Genomic DNA, 24,524 nt, shown 5'->3' on the forward strand with positions numbered 1-24,524 from the left:
CAACTAGATCATTCTGATTAACACAGTAGATTTAGCCAACCCCATAAAAGGTCAGTCATACTTTGGTGTCCTGTTGGACATAAACAAAAATGGTGCTGATCTTGAATCAATTATGGTCACCAAATGGCTTCATCACCAAATGGCTTCATCACCTAATGGCTCATCACCAAATGGCTTTGTCACCTAATGGCTTCATCACCAAATGGCTTCATCACCAAATGGCTTCATCACCAAATGGCTTCATCACCTAATGGCTCATCACCAAATGGCTTCATCACCAAATGGCTTCATCACCAAATGGCTTCGTCATCTAATGGCTTCATCACCAAATGGCTTTATCACCTAATGGCTTCATTACCAAATGGCTTCATCACCAAATGGCTTCATCACCTAATGGCTTCATCACCAAATGGCTTCATCACCAAATGGCTTCATCACCAAATGGCTTCGTCATCTAACAGTTAAAACGTCTGATCATATATTTCTGCAATTTTGTTTCGGCCAGTCAAGTTTCTGGTAATGACATACGTTTCTTATCCCATTGTTTAACAAACCAACAAATTGATTTTCCTCATACTTTCCTTGAATCATTATGAAGTCAAAAGAATTCAGTCTTCAGTGTGCTCAGATAATGTTTTTTCATTTGTTTATATTTCCTAAACTGGTTAATGGATTTCCTTCAATTCACTTGGTGACATACACTTTAGCCCACCACTCTGTGGCCTAGTGGTTAGAGCATCTGCCTTGGATGGAGGCGGTTGCAGGTTCAAACGCCAGCAGTGTCATAGCAAAGATTTATAAAAATGGCACTAGCAGCTGCCTCGTATGGCACTCAGCATTAAAAAGTTAGTGCTAGGACTGGTCAGCCTGGTGTCAGGATAATGTGACTGGGTGGGAAATGATGCCACATGTCTGCGGCATGATGCCCCAGTACTAGACATCACTATAAACTGCCACACTGCAGACATTTTAACAATATGACTGAAATGTTTTAAAAGCTATGTTTAAAATCCAGATCACACACACACACACTTTAGTCCATTGTGATGTTTTGCAGGCCGTAGACTTGTTTGTTTACTAGTTGTTTGTTTACTAGTTGTTTGTTTACTAGTTGTTCTTTGAGACTTAATGTTATTGTATAATTTATAGTGAAGATTTATCAATATTTATGAACATATGGAAAATAAGAAATTTGATTGAGTAGATGGGTTGGTGGATTGAGAAATCTTTTAGATGTTTTGATTGGAGTTTTGCATCTCGGATTTCCAGCATGATATTTTACAGAAAGTCACATTTCCAGCATGATGTTGTACAGAAAGTCAGATTTTCAGCATGATATTGTACAGCAAGTCAGATTTCCAGCATGATATTGTACAGAAAGTCAGATTCCCAGCATGATATTGTACAGAAAGTCAGATTTCCAGCATGATATTGTACAGAACATCAGATTTCCAGCATCATATTGTACAGAAAGTCAGATTTCCAGCATCATATTGTATAGCAAGTCAGATTTCCAGCATCATATTGTACAGAAAGTCAGATTTCCAGCATGATAATGTACAGCAAGTCAGATTTTCAGCATGATATGGTACAGGAAGTCAGATTTCCAGCATGATATTGTACAGAAAGTCAGATTTCCAGCATGATATTGTACAGAAAGTCAGATTTCCAGCAAGATATTGTACAGAACGTCAGATTTCCAGCATGATATTGTACAGAAAGTCAGATTTCCAGCATGATATTGTACAGAAAGTCAGATTTCCAGCATCATATTGTACAGAAAATCAGATTTCCAGCATCATATTGTACAGAAAGTCAGATTTCCAGCATGATAATGTACAGCAAGTCAGATTTCCAGCAAGATATTGTACAGAACGTCAGATTTCCAGCATGATATTGTACAGAAAGTCAGATTTCCAGCACGATATTGTACAGAAAGTCAGATTTCTAGCATAATATTGTACAGAAAGTAAGATTGTTCAGTTCAGTAAGTTAGACTTGAATTCTTTTTTCACATTTTACAATCTTATATTGATGTATGTTATTTCCAGGATTGGGCCCAAAAGCTGCTGGCCTGTGATGCTCAGTTTGATATGGAGGCCAAATACGGACTGGTATCAAGTCAGCCGTTAGAGAGCCATAAGAGGACAAAGGACTTAAATGAATGTGTGGTGGGCTCGTACAGGAAGTTGGATATTTAAATATTGACATCCAATACATAAGATAGAAGTGCTTCCACATGTTTGAAAGAGATCTATTTGTAGATCAGCAAACCTTTTTCCATGCATTAAATGGCATGTTTCCACATCCTCACGGGAAAACACTTATCAGCAAAATGTGAACTCCAATGTTTCACTGGTGTTTATACACATTCCTATTACATGTATCACACAGAATGTTTTCCTTGGATCATTGAGGAAAGTTCTGAGAACATTATATTCCTGACATGTTTCCATCAAAATAAAGTATTATTGTAGAGATGAAAGTGTATGAGCTTCCATGTATTCCTGTCACACATGTGTCTTTGTTATCTTTGTTATATTCCAATCACACATGTATCTTTATGTTCCAATCACACATGTATCTTTGTTATATTCCAATCACACATGTATCTTTATGTTCCAATCACACATGTATCTTTGTTGTATTCCAATCACACATGTATCTTTGTTGTATTCCAATCACACATGTATCTTTATGTTCCAATCACACATATATCTTTGTTATATTCCAATCACACATGTATCTTTATGTTCCAATCACACATGTATCTTTGTTATATTACAATCACACATGTATCTTTGTTGTATTCCAATCACACATGTATCTTTGTTATATTCCAATCACACATGTATTTTTGTTATGTTCCAATCACACATGTATCTTTGTTGTATTCCAATCACACATGTATCTTTGTTATATTCCAATCATATTTATTTCTGTTATATCACTAATAGTGTTGACAGAGATTAATATGAGACTTCTCTATCTAGTCTCTTGCTAAGTCAGTGCCTGTGCACACTGCCCCAATTTTTAATTCAGTCCTCTCATCAGATATCCCCCTTGTTACCCCCCACCCCCACCCCCCTTTACAGGCAGGTATCATATTTGAGTCCAACTTGGGCAGTTGTAACAAAGAAACTTGTATATTTTGACAATCTCTGGCTCAAGGTCCCTGATTGTAAATTGAATTCAGTCTGTATACAAGGTCCCTGATTGTAAATTGAGTTCAGTCTGTACACAAGGTCCCTGATTGTAAATTGAATTCACTCAGTACACAAGGTCCCTGATTGTAAATTGAATTCAGTCTGTACACAAGGTCCCTGATTGTAAATTGAATTCAGTCTGTACACAAGGTCGTCCCTGATTGTAAATTGAATTCAGTCTGTACAGATGGTCCCTGATTGTAATTGAATTCAGTCTGTACAGAAGGTCCCTTATTTTGATTTGAATTCAGTCTTTAGACATGGTCCCTGATTGTTAATTGAATTAGGTCTTTACATGTGGTCCCTGATTGTTAATTGGATTAGGTCTTTACAAATGGTCCCTGATTGTTAATTGAATTAGGTTTCTACAAATGGTCCCTGACTGTTAACTGAATAAGTTCTTTACAAATGGTCCCTGATTGTTAATTGAATATGGTCTTTACAAATGGTCCCTGATTGTAAATTGAATTCAGTCTGTACACAAGGTCCCAATTGTAAATTGAATTCACTCAGTACACAAGGTCCCTGATTGTAAATTGAATTCAGTCTTTACACATGGTCCCTGATTGTGATTTGAATTCAGTCTATACACACGGTCCCTGATTGTGATTTGAATTCAGTCTTTACAAATGGTCCTTGATTGTTAATTGAATTAGGTCTTTACAAATGGTCCCTGATTATAAATTTAGGTTCATTTTAGTCCCCATCATGTTTTATGTTGTGATTATTTTTCTTTTTTCTACTAGGCCATACAAATAAATTCAAGTCCAAACAAATCATCTCAGAATTTTTTGAAAAAATATTTACTATTGGCTCAATGTTGGCTAAAGAAAATAGGTCGATAGTTTTGTGTATAATTCTGTCTCACATATTGACTTTGATGTCCCTGTTAAATTGTATACATGATGCTGTCTCACCTGTCACTTTTGATGTCCCTGTTAAATTGGATGCATGATGCTGTCTCACCTGTCACTTTTGATGTCCCTGTTAAATTGGATGCATGATGCTGTCTCGTGTGTTTTTTGACGTCCCTTTTAAACTGGATGCCAGATGCTGACTCACATTTAACTTATGATGTCCCTCTTAAATTGGATGCATGATGCTGTTTCATGTCTAACTTGTGATGTCCCTCTTAAATGGGATGCATGATGCTGTCTCACCTGTCACTTTTGGCGTCCCTTTTAAATTGGATGCATGATGCTGTCTCACGTCTAACTTGTGATGTCCCTCTTAAATGGGATGCATGATGCTGTCTCACCTGTCACTTTTGATGTCCCTGTTAAATTGGATGCATGATGCTGTCTCGTGTGACTTTTGATGTCCCTCTTAAATTGGATGCAAGATGCTGACTCACATGTGACTTTTGACATCCCTCTTAAATTGGATGCATGATGCTGTCTCATGTCTCACTTTTGATGTCCCTCTTAAATTGGATGCATGATGCTGTCTCACGTCTCACTTGTGATGTCCCTCTTAAATTGGATGCATGATGCTGTCTCACGTCTAACTTGTGATGTCCCTCTTAAATGGGATGCATGATGCTGTCTCACCTGTCACTTTTGATGTCCCTCTTAAATTGGATGCATGATGCTGTCTCATGTCTAACTTGTGATGTCCCTCTTAAATGGGATGCATGATGCTGTCTCATGTCTCACTTGTGATGTCCCTCTTAAATTGGATGCATGATGCTGTCTCGTGTGACTTTTGACATCCCTCTTAAATTGGATACATGATGCTGTCTCACATGTGACTTGTCATGTCCCTCTTAAATTGGATGCATGATGCTGTCTCATGTCTCACTTTTGATGTCCCTCTTAAATTGGATGCATGATGCTGTCTCATGTCTCACTTTTGATGTCCCTCTAAAATTGGATGCATGATGCTGTCTCATGTCTCACTTTTGACATCCCTCTTAAATTGGATGCATTATGCTGTCTCACATCTCACTTTTGATGTCCCTCTTAAATTGAATGTATGATGCTGTCTCGTGTCTCACTTTTGATGTCCCTCTTAAATTGGATTCATGTTGTCTCACCTGTCACTTTTGATGTCCCTCTTAAATTGGATGCATGATGCTGTCTCACATCTCACTTTTGATGTCCGTCTTAAATTGGATGCATGATGCTGTCTCGCATCTCACTTTTGACATCCCTCTTAGATTGGATGCATGATGAAACTGCATGTATATCCTAATGAAGCTGATTACATGTTTTATTAAAAAATTGAAAGGCTGAGGCAGAATCTATTTATTTTAAAGTATAATTACTGTTGTAAAGAGAAGTGAATAGGTAGAACATGTAATATTTAAATGATGGAAGGTCTTTATCATCAAAAACCAAATTTGTAAGCAGTCAAAAAATGTGTTTAGTCAAATGGCCTTGTTCATTTCAACAGTTTTCATAGAAAAGTTAATAAAACTACCTAATGTGTCCAAGTTGTGTGTTAATTAACAGTATATCAGGTGATTTTTAATTAGCCACATCTCCAGTGGCTGGTCATTAGCCATATATAATGTGATTTGTTAATTAGCAGTGATTTGTTTTTAGCCACATCTCAGGTGATTGTTAATTAGCACATATGAGTTGATTATGAGATTAGCCACATATATGAGTTAATTGTTAATTAGCCACATATGAGTTAATTGTTAAAAGCCACATGTTGATTACATCTCAGGTTATTGGTTATTAGTCACTTCTCATGTGATTGTTAATTAGTCACATATTAGGTGATTGTAAATTATAAATATCTTGGGTGATATTTAATTAGCTGCATCAGTGGTGTGTATTAATTAGGCACATGGGAGGTGATTGTTAGTTACCAGGTTATTGTTAAGTGGCCACATCTCAGGTAATAGTTACTTAGTCACATATCAGGTGATTATAAATTAGCCACAACTCAGGTTATTGTTAATTAGCTCAATCTCAGATTTGTTAATTAGCAGTATCTCTGGAGATTGTTAATTAGCCAGTCTCAATGGATTAATGATCTCAATTTTGTAGTGCATTTATATTCATGAGTTCTGGTTTTATGACACTTTGTTGCATAATTACACCGACTCCTTGTTTTACAAAGATTCAGTTGACAAATTTTTGCATTTTTGCATGTGAAAAAATTATTTCCCTGTTTTCATTATGGATTTTTGCATCAGTGAAAGCACACCAAGAAGTTTTAATCTCAGTTTTAATCTCATAAATTTATTGTACAAGTTCTTTAATGTGTTGTTTGTAGCAAACATAGAATCCACAAAAATGAATACCCCCAGTTCACAGTAATAATAAATCAGTAAATACCAAGTTGTATAACTGTTTATTTGTAATTGTTAAATCTGTAATAAAGAAGGAAGTAATCTTCAGTTTTAATTGTTATTTGTTTACTGCATACAGCATCATGGTTCCTGCATACAGCATCATGGTTACTGCATACAGCATCATGGTTCCTGCATACAGCATCATGGTTCCTGCATGTGGTGATACTGATAATAGATATGATGTCTGAAGATACTTTATAGCTGTTTTCAATCAAAAAAATGAAATCAAAGAAAACTTTTGGAAAATTTATAGGGTGGTTATAGGCAGGGCTTCTTGATATTTACTTTCAATCTGTCCCTGCATAGGAATAAAGCAGTCCAGTGTCTTTGCATTAAACACTGCCATTTCACTATATCCCTGTATAGGAATAAAGCAGTCCAGTTTCTTTTGTGTTAAACACTGCTGTTTCACTATATCCCTATATAGGAATAAAGCAGTCCAGTTTCTTTGTATTAAACAGTGCTGTTTCACTATATCCCTGTATAAGAATAAAGCAGTCCAGTGTCTTTGTATTAAACACATTAAACAATGCCAAGGAATAAAGCAGTCCAGTGTCTTTTGTGTTAAACACTGCTGTTTCACGATATCCCTGTATAGGAATAAAGCAGTCCAGTGTCTTTGTATTAAACACATTAAACAATGTCAAGGAATAAAGCAGTCCAGTGTCTTTTGTGTTAAACAGTGCCATTTCTCTATTCCCTATATAGGAATAAAGCAGTCCAGTGTCTTTGTATTAAACACTGCCATTTCACTATATCCCTGTATAGGATTAAAGCAGTCCAGTGTCTTTGTATTAAAAACTGCCATTTCACTACATCCCTGTATAGGAATCAAGCAGTCCAGTGTTTTGTATTAAACACATTAAACAATGCCAAGGAATAAAGCAGTCCAGTGTCTTTTGTGTTAAACACTGCTGTTTCACGATATCCCTGTATAGGAATAAAGCAGTCCAGTGTCTTTGTATTAAACACTGCCATTTCACTATATCCCTGTATAGGAATCAAGCAGTCAAGTGTCATTGTATTAAACACTGCCATTTCACTATATCCCTGTATAGGAATAAAGCAGTCCAGTGTCTGTATTAAACACTGCAATTTCACTATATCCCTGTTTAGGAATAAGGCAGTTGAGTGTCTTTGTATTAAACACTGCCATTTCACTATATCCCTGTTTAGGAATAAAGCAGTCCAGTGTCTTTTGTGTTAAACACTACCATTTCACTACATCCCTGTATAGGAATAAAGCAGTCCAGTGTCTTTGTGTTAAACACTGCTGTTTCACTATATCCCTGTATAGGAATAAAGCAGTCCAGTGTCTTTGTATTAAACACTGCCATTTCACTATATCCCTGTTTAGGAATAAAGCAGTCCAGTGTCTTTTGTGTTAAACACTGCCATTTCACTATTTGTGTTAAACACTGCTGTTTCACTATATCCCTGTATAGGAATAAAGCAGTCCAGTGTCTTTGTATTAAACACTGCCATTTCACTATATCCCTGTATAGGAATAAAGCAGTCCAGTGTCTTTGTGTTAAACACTGCTGTTTCACTATATCCCTGTAAAGGAATAAAGCAGTCCAGTGTCTTTGTATTAAACACTGCCATTTCACTATATCGCTGTTTCTTTCCAACGATACTGATGATTTGGCTCTCCAAATACAGGGGTTCAACTTTGAAAGAAAAGATAGGGAATCCATGGGGGGTGGGGGTATTCTTCTCTATGTAGACAGTTCCATTAGTTATAACAGACGTGTTGATCTAGAGACTATTGGGGTAGAGAGTATCTGGATCGAAGTAACCCTTTCCCAATCAAAGCCAATACTCTTATGTTCGGTTTACAGGCCACCTAGTTCCACAGCTGATTGGATTGATAGATTTGAGGTTCAAATTCAAAAAGCATTACTTAAGGAAGATTTAGAAATTATCATATTAGGTGATTTTAACATTGACTATATGAAAACTCCACCATTAACATGGATAAGTAGCTTTGAAACTTACAACTTTACTCAATTAATTAACACCCCAACTAGAGTAACGGATAAAAGTGCTACTATCATTGATCATGTCTATACTAATAAACCTGAAAACATAAGTGAAATTAAGGTACCAGTGTATGCACTGAGTGACCGCTACCCAGTCTGTATAACTAGACATGTTCCGAAATCATCTAAAAATGGCCAACACATTGAAATTCAATACAGGGACTTCAAACAGTTTGATGAGGAAATGTTCTTAAATGATTTAGTTTGCAAACCCTTCCAGTCAGTCTGCAATATAGCTGATGTCAACACTGCCTTGGACAAATGGTATCAGATGTTCAATGCAGCCTTAGACAAGCATGCCCCAATTAAAACAAAAAGGGTTAAACACTAAATTACACCCAAGTGGATTACCCCTGAGGTCAATGAGGCTAGGCACCTAAGAGATAATTTCCACAAGAAAAAAGACATGAAAAGCTATAGAAAGTGGAGAAATAAAACTAAGTACCTGATAGATAAGGCAAAAGAGAACTACTATAAACAGGCTATTAATGAAAGTAAGAGTACCAAAACATTGTGGAAGCATCTAAAAGAGCTGAACCCACGCAAGAACAGTTGTCTTCCCCCTAGACTTAAGCAAAATGATGATATAGCAACATCTATACAAGACATTGTGGAAATGTTCAACAATTTCTTCATAAGCATCTCCGGTAAGAGTATTCAGAACCAGACTAATATCCCAATTGAACTTGATGCTCTTCTATTATTTATAAGAGCTAAAATTCCTGATGATAATTATTTTTCAGTAGCTAATGTTAGTGAAGCTGATGTTTTTGATATGCTAATTAAGGTTAATATTAATAAATCCTCTGGATTGGATGGTATTGGTCCACGAATTCTTAAAATTGCTGCACCAGTAATAACAAAGTCACTAACGCATATCATAAATTTAAGTATAATGAGTGGTAATTTTCCAGAAACATTGAAATGTGCAAAGGTTACACCTATCTTTAAAAAAGGAGAAAAGGAGGATCCAGGAAGTTACAAACCAATATCAATTCTACCTGTATTGTCAAAACTATTTGAAAAGCATGTAGCCATTCAGGTCTATAAATTTTTCGAAACATACTCTCTATTTCATAAAGCTCAATCAGGATTTAGAAAGTACCACTCATGCCAAACAGAACTTACCAAATTAATTGATCTTTGGCTGAAGGAAATGGATAATGGACATATGACTGGGATTGTTTTCCTTGACTTCAAGAAAGCCTTTGATCTTGTTGATCATGAAATTCTGCTGCAAAAGTTGAACTGTTACAGGTTTGACAATCCTTCTTTAAACTGGTTTAGATCATACCTGAACCAAAGGTCTCAGCAAGTAAGCATTGGCAATATTAGCTCTAAGCTTGAACTATTCATTCAGGGGTCTCTCAAGGCTCAGTTTTGGGGCCTCTCCTCTTCCTTATCTATATCAATGATCTACCATTAAATAATGAATCCACAAATACAGATTTGTTTGCAGATGATGCAACCTTGTATACACCAAGTTCTGATACTGAAGTTATCCAAATGAAATTAAACTCAGACCTTATCAGAGTCCAAAACTGGGCACAACAAAATAGGATGGTAATTAATGAAGGAAAAACAAAATGTATGATTTTGGGGACATCACAAAAGCTACACAAGTCAGGGAACCCAAAACTGTCTCTTGCAATAAATAATCATCCATTAGAAAATGTCAAACATGAAAGGCTTGTAGGTGTGTCTGTAGATAACAATTTATTATGGAATGACCATATTGATAAGCTTTGTAAAACACTGTCATCCAAAATTGCCCTTCTCAGCAGAATCAAGAAATATATACCTATGGAAACTCGCAATCTATACTACAAGTCATATATCCTTCCAACAATGGATTATTGTTCTAATGTATGGGGAAACTGTGCCAAATCTGAGCTTGACAGGATTTATAAACTTCAGAAACGAGCAGCACGTGTAATTTTAGATGCATCTGTTGATCATCCCTCAAAAGAATTATTTACAGAACTCAAATGGTTCACAATATATGACAGGATAGATTTTCACAAGGCAGTTCTTTTATGTAAATGTCTACATGGAACTGCACCAGAGTATCTTCAAGACTTATTCAGGCCTTTTTCAACACAATACCAGTTGAGATCAATATCACATGGAAACCTAATACCAAAACCAAGAACAGAGCAATTTAAAAAGAGTTTTCAATATTCTGGTACAGTTCTGTGGAATAAGCTTCCACTACATGTAAAATCTGCTGAAAATATTAGAGTATTTAAGAAAAGATATCATGAGCATGTATGTGTTTCTAACAGATAATGGAATTTAGTATTTTAATACTAAGCATGTTAAAATAAACAGTAATTATTGCCATCTTCATATAATGTGCATTGTTATACTCTCCTTAAGAGGGCCTCAAGGGAGAATAATCCTTGACTAATGAGTCACCCTATATAAATAAAGCATTATTATTATTATTATTATAGGAATCAAGCAGTCCAGTGTCTTTGTATTAAACACTGCTGTTTCACTATATCCCTGTATAGGAATAAAGTAGTCCAGTGTCTTTGTATTAAACACATTAAACACTGCCATTTCACTATATCCCTGTATAGGAATCAAGCAGTCCAGTGTATTTTGTGTTAAACACTGCTGTTTCACTATGTCCCTGTATAGGAATAAAGCAGTCCAGTGTCTTTGTATTAAACACTGCCATTTCACTATATCCCTGTATAGGAATAAAGCAGTCCAGAGTCTTTGTATTAAACACTGCTGTTTCACTATATCCCTGTATAGGAATAAAGCAGTCAAGTGTCAAGAATTCAATTTTTAGCATCTATTTGATATATATTAGTCAAGATTTAAATCCAGGAAGTTCTATTATTCTGGCTTCATTTTTATTAAAGTCAGAAACTGACATATTTTTGCAACTTGGAAACCAAATCCAAGCGTATGGTTCAAAAACATTTAATAAATATGGAGCCTGGAATTCTAAAGGCTGTTATATCTTCTAAATATGAAGTCCACATTATTTATTGGTCAGTATAGACAATATGGAAGCTGGACTTGCGATGATCAGTTTAAGGTCAGTTTTAGACAATATCAAACCTGGATTTAGAAAGGTCAGTTTGAGAACAGTTTTAGACAATATGGAACCTGGATTTACAAAGGTCAGATTAATGGCAGTTTTTGACAATATGGAACCTGGATTTACAATGGGCAGTTTAATGGCAGTTTTAGACAATATTGAACCTTGATTTACAAAATGCAGTTTTAGACCATATGGAACCTGGATTTACAATAGGCAGTTTAATGGCAGTTTTAGACAATATTGAACCTTGATTTACAAATTGCAGTTTTAGTCCATATGGAACCTGGATTTACAAAGGGCAGTTTAATGGCAGTTTTTGATAACATGGAACCTGGATTTACAAAGGTCAGATTAATGGCAGTTTTTGACAATATGGAACCTGGAATTACAAAGGGCAGTTAAATAGCAGTTTTTAACAATATGGAACCTGGATTTACAAAGGGCAGTTTAATAGAAGTATTAGACAATATGGAACCTGGATTTGAAAAGGTCAGTTTGAGGACAGTTTTAAACAATATGGAACCTGGATTTACAAAGGGCAGTTTAATGGCAGTTTTTGACAGTATGGATCCTGGATTTACAATGGGCAGTTTAATGGCAGTTTTTGACAATATGGAACCTGGATTTACAATGGGCAGTTTAATGGCAGCTTTTGACAATATGGAACCTGGATTTACAATGGGCAGTTTAATGGCAGTTTTAGACAAAATGGAACCTGGATTTACAAAGGGCAGTTTAATGGCAGTGTTTGACAGTATGGATCCTGGATTTACAAAAGACAGTTTTAGACAATATGGAACCTGGATTTACAATGGGCAGTTTAATGGCAGTTTTAGACAATATGGATCCTGGATTTACAAAGGGTAGTTTTAGACAATATGGAACCTGGATTTACAAAGGGCAGTTTAATGGCAGTTTTTGACAATATGAAACCTGGATTTAGAAAGGTCAGTTTGAGGACAGTTTTAGACCATATGGAACCTGGATTTACAATGGGCAGTTTAATGGCAGTTTTGGACAATATGAAACCTGGAATTACAAAGGGCAGTTAAATAGCAGTTTTTGACAAATATGGAACCTGGATTTACAAATGGAAGTTTCATAGCAGTTTTAGACAATATGGAAATGGCAGTTTTGCCAAATGGAACCTGGATTTACAAAGGGCAGTTAAATGGCAGTTTTTGACAATATGGAACCTGGATTTACAAAGGGCAGTTAAATGGCAGTTTTTGACAATATGGAACCTGGATTTACAATGGGCAGTTAAATGGCAGTTTTTGTCAATATGGAACCTGGATTTACCGATAAAATTACAAGGGTCGTTTTTATTGCCATGATTTACAGAGGTCAGTTACAATAACACTTTTAGAAACTATGGGACCTGTATTTACAATTCCAATTACCAGAGCAGATTTAGAAACTGTTATCTGGATTTTTAAAAATATTACTTGGGCAAATTTAGCAATTATGGACCCTACATTTACAAGTGCAGTTTTAGACAATACAATGTCCAGGTTCACAAAGGGCAGTTTCAGAAAATTCAAAGCCAGGATTGAAACAAGTCAATCACAAAGGCCGTTTCAGTCAATTCCAAGCCAGGATGCAAACAAGTCAATCACACAGGCAGTTTCAGTCAATTCAAAGCCAGAATTAAAACAAGTCAATCACAAAGGCAGTTTCAGTCAGTTCTAAGCCAAGATGTAAACAAGTCAATCACAAGGGCAGTTTCAGTCAATTCAAAGCCAGGATTGAAACAAGTCAATCACAAAGGCAGTTATTCAGTTTGTGCTTAATGAAATGTATCGAGATCTCCTTTTAGATGTACTTTGTTTACTACATTTTATCACGCTTCACAGTACTCTGGGGTCCTATGCAGAAGTAATGTACTCTACAGTACTCTGGAATCATATGCATAAGTAATGGACTATACAGTACAGTACTCTGTGACCCAATGCAGGGTCCTGTGTAGAAATAGGATCATATGCATAAGTAATGTACTCCATAGTACTCTAGTGTTCTATGCAGAAGTAATGTACGCTACATTACTCTGAGTTATATGCAAAAGTCATATACTCTACAGCACTCAGGGATCCTATGCATAAGTAGTCATGTACTCTGCAGGAAGAAAACCTGGTCCATTATTAACAACACTGAACTTTCTTGGACTTGAAATATTTTGTCTTGAACTGTTACAAAATTATACATATGTACTGTTAGCTATCAGAATTTGATTGTGAGCATGCACTCAATAGATGAGCTTTGTGAACATGCACTCAATGGATGAGCTTTGTGAACATGGGGCCAGGTTCCTTGTAATGATATAAATGGTTCAAGAAACCAAAGTGACTAAAAACAAAAATTTCTGATGAATTCAGTGTTCATGTACAAGTGATGCTATGAAAATGGCTTGTCCAAAACTGCAGTTTTTTTCCTCCTCAATTATTACAACAATTTGAAGAAAAGATTGAGGTAAAATAACAGAAGGATTTCTAAAATTCTACCATGGTGGATGGCTATTTTCCCCAAGATATGTTTGCTCTCTTAAAAGCATAACAACAAGTTTGACTCTTAACATCTGCCACAGATGAAACAAAGTAATCTAGTAATTTCATGCATAACATCTATTTCTTTAAATACGTTGTTGTTGTTGGGTTTAACGCCATTTTTCAGCACATGATAGGCTATACATGGCGGCCAGTATTAATGGTGGAGGAAGATCCCAGGAAAACCCCGAAAAGAACAACTGACCCACAAGAAGCTACTGGCAAGCTTTCTCACATACTAGCCGAATCCTCAACTCGAACCCACACAGACAGATGTGAGATGGCAGTGATCCATAACGGAGAGCACTTTAGACCACTCGGCCACTCTTTAAATATAAAAGTTTCAGAGATGTTTCTTGTTTTTGTTTCACTTGCAACGAATGTTGCAATAAGTGAGAGATCATTCACCATGTCCATCACTCATCCATCTGTCAGGCATTGATCATGTCCATTGCTCATCCATCTGTCTGGTACTGACATTGTCCATCTGTCAGGCATTGACCATGTCCATCACTCATCCATTGGTCTGGCATTCACCATGTCCATCACTCATCCATCTGTCTGGCATTAACCATGTCCATCACTCATCCATCTGTCAGGCATTTACCATGTACATCAATCGTCCATCTGTCTGGCATTAACTCCATGTCCATCACTCATCCATCTGTCAGGCATTTACCATGTCCATCACTCATCCATCTGTCTGGCATTCACCATGTCCATCACTCATCCATCTGTCTGGCATTTACCATGTCCATCACTCATCCATCTGTCTGGCATTAACCTTGTCCATCACTCATCTGTCCGGCATTTACCACGTCCATCCCTCATCCGTCTGTCTGGCATTTATCATGTCCATCACTCAACCATCTGTCAGGCATTCACCATGTCCATCACTCATCCATCTGTCAGGCATTTTCCATGTCCCATGTCCATCACTCATCCATCTGTCAGGCATTTACCATGTCCATCACTCGTCCGTCTGGCATTTACCATGTCCATCACTCATCCATCTGTCTGGCATTTACCATGTCCATCACTCATCCGTCTGGCATTTACCGTGTCCATCACTCATTCATCTGTCTGGCATTTACCATGTCCATCCCTCATCCATCTGTCTGGCATTTACCATGTCCATCCCTCATCCATCTGTCTGGCATTTACCATGTCCATCCCTCATCCATCTGTCTGGCATTTACCATGTCCATCACTCATTCATCAGGCATTCACCATGTCCATCACTCATCCATTTGACGGGCGTTAACCTTGTTCCTCACTCATCCATCTGTCAGAACTCAACTATTAGGTTGCAATTTTTAGAAGAGAAGAGCAATATCCATGTCTGCATCAGTGAGTCACCATCTGGCTTTGTCTGCATCATGAACAAGGTGTGGACCCCATCATAGTTTTTGTTAAAAGGTCATAAATCAAGGTCACAGCAAAAACTGGTATAATTTTTGGAGGATGGTTAATGGTTTTGGCCTCTGTTAGCATTGACTATTTTCATGGATGAAATGTTATCAAACATTCTCATGGGATAAAAAATACTGTTTGAGATTCTGTAGGTCAAAGGTCAATGTCACACTTTTCAATTAGCACAAATTAAAACTAAAAATACAAAAACCTTAAATCATGTATCCTCATATATGAATTCAACTTTGAACCAGACAATCTGGGATGAGGGGTCAAAAGGTTACGGGAAGTAATGGCATTGTTATTGGAGGCTGTCAAGTCAAAAACAAACAACAGGAACTAAGTACTGTAAAATGGCACAAAACTAAGAACTGTGGAGTGGCACAAAACTAAGAACTGTGGAGTGGCACAAAACTAAGAACTGTGGAGTGGCACAAAACTAAGAACTGTGGAGTGGCACAATGCAAATAAAGTACACAATCAATGAGAAAAATGCACAATCATTAAAGCTCTAATTTATTTTTTTATAACAATAAAATACATATTATTGTATGTGACAAGTGGAACATAATACAAATGGTATATGATAACATAATGAACAAGATTACAATACTCTGTAATAGGGTTATCTATCTAACCTTAACCCTAACCCTAACAAGATTACAATACTCTGTAATAGGGTTATCTATCTAACCCTAACCCTAACAAGATTACAATACTCTGCAATAAATATAACAATTGTTTTTATCTGGACCATCAGCAACTCATCAAATTTAAATGACATATAATATGGTTAACATCTGCATGAAAATTATTCATTTCTTTCAAATATGAATTATTTTTTTAAACAACCTTCCATATCTGATTACAGGTCCATCTTAGTCCATGTCATTTGGATGCGTATTGATTACGGTGTCAATCCCATGATATCTTAGTCCATGTCATTTGGATGTGTATTGATTACAGTGTCAATCCCATGACATCTTAGTCCATGTCATTTGGATGTGTATTGATTACAGTGTCAATCCCATGATATCTTAGTCCATGTCATTTGGATGTGTATTGATTACAGTGTCAATCCCATGATATCTTAGTCCATGTCATTTGAATGTGTATTGATTACAGTGTCAATCCCATGACATCCTAGTCCATGTCATTTGAATGTGTATTGATTACAGTGTCAATCCCATGATATCTTAGTCCATGTCATTTGGATGTGTATTGATTACAGTGTCAATCCCATGATATCTTAGTCCATGTCATTTGAATGTGTATTGATTACAGTGTCAATCCCATGATATCTTAGTCCATGTCATTTGGATGTGTACTGATTACAGTGTCAATCCCATGATATCTTAGTCCATGTCATTTGAATGTGTATTGATTACAGTGTCAATCCCATGATATCTTAGTCCATGTCATTTGGATGTGTATTGATTACAGTGTCAATCCCATGATATCTTAGTCCATGTCATTTGAATGTGTATTGATTACAGTGTCAATCCCATGACATCCTAGTCCATGTCATTTGAATGTGTATTGATTACAGTGTCAATCCCATGACATCTTAGTCCATGTCATTTGAATGTGTATTGATTACAGTGTCAACCCCATGACATCCTAGTCCATGTCATTTGAATGTGTATTGATTACAGTGTCAATCCCATGATATCTTAGTCCATGTCATTTGGATGTGTATTGATTACAGTGTCAATCCCATGATATCTTAGTCCATGTCATTTGAATGTGTATTGATTACAGTGTCAATCCCATGACATCCTAGTCCATATCATTTGGATGTGTATTGATTACAGTGTCAATCCCATGACATCCTAGTCCATGTCATTTGGATGTGTATTGATTACAGTGTCAATCCCATGACATCCTAGTCCATATCATTTGAATGTGTATTGATTACAGTGTCAATCACATGACATCCTAGTCCATATCATTTGAATGTGTATTGATTACAGTGTCAATCCCATGATATCTCAGTCCATGTCATTTGGATGTGTATTGATTACAGTGTCAATCCCATGACATCCTAGTCCATGTCATTTGGATGTGTATTGATTACAGTGTCAATCACGTGACATCCTAGTCCATGTCATTTGGATGTGTATTGATTACAGTGTCAATCAAATGACATCTTAGTCCATGTCATTTGAATGTGTATTGATTACAGTGTCAATCACATGACATCCTAGTCCATGTCATTTGGATGTGTATTGATTACAGTGTCAATCAAATGACATCTTAGTCCATGTCATTTGAATGTGTATTGATTACAGTGTCAATCACATGACATCCTAGTCCATATCATTTGAATGTGTATTGATTACAGTGTCAGTCCCATGATATCTTAGTCCATGTCATTTGAATGTGTATTTATTACAGTGTCAATCCCATGACATCTTACTTTGTGTCATTTGGATGTGTATTGACTAGTGTCAACTCCATGACATCTTGCACTGATTACAGTGAACCTTCATGTGCTTATATTTGAATGTGAAGTATGTACTAATGTTTGAATGTGAAGTATGTACTAATGTTTGAATGTGAAGTATGTACTAATGTTTGAATGTGAAGTATGTACTAATGTTTGAATGTGAAGTATGTACTAATGTTTGAATGTGAAGTATGTACTAATGTTTGAATGTGAAGTATGTACTAATGTTTGAATGTGAAGTATGTACTAATGTTTGAATGTGAAGTATGTACTAATGTTTCACTTGTTCAGTCTGCTTGAGATGTTCTCTTAGCAACCATTTAGCACATGAATTTTTCCTATTATATTTTCCCCTTTGCAAAACAAAGACATCCTTTGTCTCATCATGCATTTGGATTAAGATAATAAAGATTATATTCAGATATTTGGATCCCAAATTTACGGCATGGCATTAACCTCAGCCTAGCTGTTCATTTGAAATGGAAATTTATATAAAAATGTTCACAGGAAGGTGCAGAAATTTGGTTTAGGGTAAAAATACAGTGAAACCTTCAAATTGTTGGTTTAGGGTCCAAGTGAAACCTCTCAAAGGTTGGTTTATGGTCCAGTGAAACCCTTCAATGGTTTGTTTAGGGTCCAAGCATAACCCTCAATGGTTGGCTTAAGGTCCAAGTGATACTGCTTAAAGTCAAGCACTCTGTAAAATTAAATCATTTAATTTTATTTGGACCCAAATTTTGTCGTCTTTAATATAACATATTTGTCCCAGTAAACTGAAGCTAACATTTCAGTCTCAAATTTTAATTTACATGAGAAATAACCACATAAACAGAAATTCACTTCCAACATAGCCTATGTCCATGCATTAAGTACATCACACGTGTAAAACATGGTGTATGTACCTGGTTATTTATGCTCAGAAAATATTGCAGTAAGTTTATCACTGAGACAACTAAAAATGTCACATGGTCAAACAATTAACCAAATATATCCAGTGATACAGGTAAGGGTTGACAAAAGACTGATAAAAAGTTTCAGTACCATAAAAAAAAGAGGTTGCTTATATAAGGTAAATTATTCATAACTATGCACTTATCTTGTTTGATGCTAATTTTTAATAACTAGGTACTTGTCTTGTGAGATGCTAATTTTTAATAACTAGGTACTTGTCTTGTGAGATGTGATTCTCTGCATAAATGATCACTAGAATGTTTGTTTTTAAATGAAGTACCTGGATTTTAATAGCTAGTCCTGTGGCCTTTCTTCTGATATGTTGCTAACAGAGACTGACAAAATAATACTCATCAGAAACATGTTGCTCAACTAACTGTTCATGTTTAAATAGCATAATTATATCTTCGCTCTCCAATCTCATGTGTGCACTTTCCCTATTTCACATCTACACTAGAACAAAGATATCTGTCAAATCATGTGAGGCACTGAGTGGCTGAGTTACGGATCACTGTCATCTCACCTCTGTCTGCATGGGTTTGAGTCTCAGATTCAGCCAATGTGGGTATGTGAGAAAGCCTGCCAGTAGCTTTTTGTGGGTTGGTGGTTCTTTCTGGGGTCTTTCCAGGTTCTTCCTCCACCATTAATACTGGCCGCCATGTATAGCCTATCATGTGCTGAGAAATGGCGTTAAACCCAACAACAACAACAACTGTCAAATCACATGAAAAACATCATGGTTACTTTGGCTTTTAATATTATTAGTTTTTTTCTACTAAAATGTTTGTCTTGTATCAATGATGATGTGTTTGTATGTCTACTTAGAAAAAAGACATTTTTTTTTCACTTCTGCATCAGTAAAGCAAAATCCTCTTAAAACCATGTATTCAATTTTCTCCCAATGGTTTTCTTTCCTTTTTTCTAAGCTCCCCAGTATCTGAAAGAAATGAATTATTTTCATATAAATTTCATCAATACTGTTTTTATTTAGTCAGCTGTAAGTGGGTGCAAGCTGTGGTGGTATTATATGGACCAATTAAGTGGTCCAGATAATCAATGTGTCCCAGTGGTTACAGATAATAAATGTGTCCCAGTGGTTACAGATAATAAATGTGTCCCAATGGTTACAGATAATCAACATGTCCCAATGGTTACAGATAATGTGTCCCAATGGTTACAGATACATCACATGATCAAACCTAACACTCTGATATATTATTGTGTATCACAGTTTTACCAACACGTTACAGGAAAATAAATATACTGTATAATACTTGTATCATGTGACAATTTTGCAGACTACTCTAATATGATAAGTTTACAGATTACTGTCTGTATACATAAATATACACACTCTATCATGACATTTATGGGCTACTTCTGTATGCACACATATACACACATACTTTAATATGACATATACATGCACTCTAATATGAAATATATACACACATACTCTAATATGAAATATATACACACACTCTAATATGACACATATACACACATACTCTAATATGACACATATATACACATACTCTAATATGACACATATACACACATACTCTAATATGACACATACACACATACTCTAATATGACACATACACACATACTCTAATATGACACATATACACACATACTCTAATATGACACATATACACACATACTCTAATATGACACATATACACACATACTCTAATATGACACATATACACACATACTCTAATGTGACACATACTCTAATATCAAAGACACACACTAATATCAGACCTGTCAACCCTAACAAGAACTCAGCAAGGCAGTCAAGTTTTTGAATTAAATTAAATAGGTTTTAAGGTGCAATGAAATATAATGTACTGTTATTGTATATAGATAGAAAATACATTTAAAAGTTCAGATGTATGATTCAAGACTGAAGAGGTGGCGGTAAACATTTATGTTCACCTAAAAAGTTTGTAAAGTACACATAGACCTTAATTACCTCCAGTACAGTTTCACTTCAGTTCCAAACTTTATGGAGCTCAGTTTTTGCTATCTCTGAAAATTGACATAATCCTTGCCTTTTTTCAATTTGACTTGGTGATGGTATGCATCTCTCCTGCCAGGAAACAAACTCAAATCAACACATGATGTCTACTAAAAACTGTTGTTGTTCTTCCTACTTTGATTCTCCCAAGAATATTCCTAATTTTATTCTGTAATGACTATTAAATCTGACTATTCCTTTTTTATTCTGTAATGACTATCAAAACGGACTATTCCTTTTTTATTAAGTACTGACTATTAAAACTGACTATTCCTTTTTATTAAGTACTGACTATTAAATCTAACTATTCCTTTTTATTAAGCACTGATTATTAAATCTGACTATTTTTGCATTCAGTATTATCAAAACTGACTATTCCTTTTTTATTCTGGACTATTAAAAAAATTGTAAAAGGGTTACTGCCCCTTTTTCCTTGAGTATGTATTGTTTGTTGGATGCCATTTTTAGACAATTTTAAAGTGTCTGAGATACTCCTGTAATGTCAGTCTGGTTTTGTGACCATTGAATCCCTGATCTGACAAGGAAATATCTGGACTATACATTCATTTTCCCACAATTTGTGCTTTTATTCTGTCTGCAAGTCCTTATTTTAAGGGTCATTTCCACAGGTCTAATAGCTATATCCTAGAGACTGGCAGGTCTGTAATAAGACAGTGTTTTGTGTGGAATAGGATATGGTTATCCTTTGCGTAATAATAATTTATCAAGATTAATATAATCATATATTAACAACAAGCAATTTAGCTAGTAGCAATATATATATATATATATATATATATATATATATATATATATAATGATACATTAGCAACAAGCAATACAATATAATGAGACGGTAGCAATATGTCAAATGATATGTTAGTATTATGAAATTTCATGAGACAGTAGCAATGTCATATGATATGTTAGTATTATGTAATATTATCATATATAGCAATATGTCATATGATCTGTTAGCATTATGTAATATTATCATACATTAGCATCATGTCATATGACATGTTAGCATTATGTAATATTATCATACGCAGCATTATGTAATATAATGAGACATTAGCATCATGTCATATGACATGTTAGCATTATGTAATATTATCATACATTAGCAATACACATTATTATGAGACAATAGGAACCAGCAAAAAAATAAGACATCAGCAATATGAAATATACAATAGCAACAAATAATACAATGTCATTGTCATGATATATTAGCAATATCAAGATACATTGGCAATATGTCATGATATATTTGCAATATGTCATATGATACATTAGCAATGACATATGATACACTGGCAATGTCATATGATACACTGGCAATATAATGATACATTAGCAAAATGTCATATGATACATTAGCAGTATGTCCAGAAAATTATGAGTTCAATCTTTATTTGCTGCATATAAACTTTTAAAAAGATGATACAATGAAATAATACTTTAAATACTAGGAATATGCTTTGAAAAAATTTATTATATTAAATTAAATTATGATTTATGTTTGGCAATAATAATTTATCTAAAGCAGCATTGCAGCACTAGATAATAAATCTACATTACTGACCCAAAGTAGCTATCCTTGCAACACCATATTCTATCAAGCAATTTGATTCAAACAACATTTGGTTGCTAGTCACAGCCTCTCTCTCTCTCTTTCGCTCTCTTATGAATGTTTGGTTGCCAGTCACAGCCTCTCTCTCTATCTTATGAACTTTTGGTTGCCAGTCAAACTTTTGGTTGCCAGTCACAGTCTCTCTCTCTCTCTCTTATGAACATTTGGTTGCTAGTCACAGCCTCTCTCTCTCTCTTTCGCTCTCTTATGAATGTTTGGTTGCCAGTCACAGCCTCTCTCTCTATCTTATGAACTTTTGGTTGCCAGTCAAACTTTTGGTTGCCAGTCACAGTCTCTCTCTCTCTCTTATGAACATTTGGTTGCTAGTCACAGCCTCTCTCTCTCTCTTTCGCTCTCTTATGAATGTTTGGTTGCCAGTCACAGCCTCTCTCTCTATCTTATGAACTTTTGGTTGCCAGTCATCCTTTGGTTGCCAGTCACAGTCTGTCTCTCTCTCTCTCTCTCTCTCTCTCTCTCTCTTATGAACTTCTGGTTGCCAGTCACAGCCTCTCTGTCTCTCTTGTGAACTTTTGGTTGCCAGTCACAGCCTCTCTCTTTCTCTTATGAATGGGTATTTGTTTGCAAAAAACTGAACTAAAATAATAAAATTCTTAACTCTTTAGCCATAGATTAATTTACACAAATGTTACAAAGTCTCCTGGACAAAAATGTTCAACATTTGTTATAATGCAGCACAAATAAAAAAAACTACAGCTGTTTAATACAGATTATTAACCCAAACAAAGTCACATGACACTGGATTAATAAAATCACATGTACATTGCCGTATACACTGGATTAATAAAATCACATGTACATTAGACAGTTGGAGAAAAATAAAGCCCATGTCACATACATTGTATAAATAAGGTAATAATTAAGGATTACAACTTATAAATGGTATATACCTATGTCCAGCAATTTACTAGAAACTGCAACAGCAATAAGTTAAAGCATGCAATATTGGGACAGCTTTTTCCAGACAGGTAAAATGAGGTTATTTAAAAGACTACTATTTCTAATGAGGTAAAGTGCTAAATGACTACTATTTCAGAGAGAGGTATTTGAGGCTATTCAAAGGACTCCTATTTCCAAGAGGTAAATTCAGGCTATTTGAATGACTGCTATTTCAAGAGCCTATTCAAGTGGTTGTTATTACAGAAAGGTTAATTTTGACCATTTAATGGACTTCTATCTGGAGGTAAACTGAGATTATTTAATGGACTGCTTTTCCAGAGGTAAACTGAGGCCATTCAAAGGACTGCTTTTTCAAGAGAGGTAAACTGAGGCCATGCAAAGGACTGCTTTTCAAGAGAGGTAAACTGAGGCCATTCAAATGACTGCTTTTCAAAAGATGTAAACTGAGGCCATTCAAATGACTGCTTTTCAAAAGAGGTAAACTGAGGTCATTCACAGGACTTTTTCTGGAAAGGTAAATTGAGGTTATTTACAGTACTGTTTTTTTTCAGATGGGTAAAACTGTGGTTGCTATTTCCAGAGAGGTATTTGAGGTTATTTAAAGGACTTACCAGCAGATAACTTCACTGGGGGAAGGCTTAACATTGGATAACGCCACTGGGGGAAGGCTTTCCACTGGATAACTTCACTGGGAGAAGGCTTTCCATTGGGTAACTTCACTGGGGAAGGCTTATGATCGAATAACTTCACTGGGGGAAGGCTTACCATTGGATAACTTCACTGGGGAATGGATTATCATTTCATAATATCACTGAGGTAAGGATTATTAATGAATTATTAGTGGATAATAAATGGATTATTACTGGATTATAATTGGTTACTTTGTTGGGGGAAGGATTATCATTGTATATCTCAGTTAAGCTATGGATAAGTGAGATCAAGAAAGCAACTGCAGTCTACACTCATAATAAGC

General features: G+C 35.6%; 2 protein-coding genes across 4 annotated transcripts in view; one reads left to right on the forward strand and one right to left on the reverse strand.

Moving 5' to 3' along the window:
* The window catches only part of LOC149791142 (alpha-tocopherol transfer protein-like), a 49,499-nt gene extending 42,946 nt beyond the window's left edge, over positions 1 to 6,553 (forward strand). Inside the window, exon 8 of the mRNA XM_089973061.1 lies at positions 2,052 to 6,553. Coding sequence (XP_089829187.1) covers positions 2,052 to 2,201 — 150 coding nt within the window. The 3' untranslated portion in view covers positions 2,202 to 6,553. The remainder of the gene's footprint in view (positions 1 to 2,051) is intronic.
* Positions 6,554 to 16,071: 9,518 nt separating this feature from the next.
* Positions 16,072 to 24,524, reverse strand: part of LOC149791143 (rho GTPase-activating protein 18-like) — a 225,489-nt gene continuing 217,036 nt past the window's right edge. For all 3 annotated transcript variants that reach the window (XR_016423943.1, XR_016423942.1, XM_089973062.1), the window contains one exon: positions 16,072 to 19,909. Coding sequence is in view for 1 of the 3 variants with exons in the window: in XM_089973062.1 (XP_089829188.1) it covers positions 19,860 to 19,909 (50 nt within the window). In the remaining 2 variants the exon portion in view is untranslated. The remainder of the gene's footprint in view (positions 19,910 to 24,524) is intronic.

Source organism: Sinohyriopsis cumingii, chromosome 10, assembly GCF_028554795.1.
Source record: "Sinohyriopsis cumingii isolate HCF-2022 chromosome 10, ASM2855479v2, whole genome shotgun sequence".
NCBI classification, from domain to species: domain Eukaryota; kingdom Metazoa; phylum Mollusca; class Bivalvia; order Unionida; family Unionidae; genus Sinohyriopsis; species Sinohyriopsis cumingii.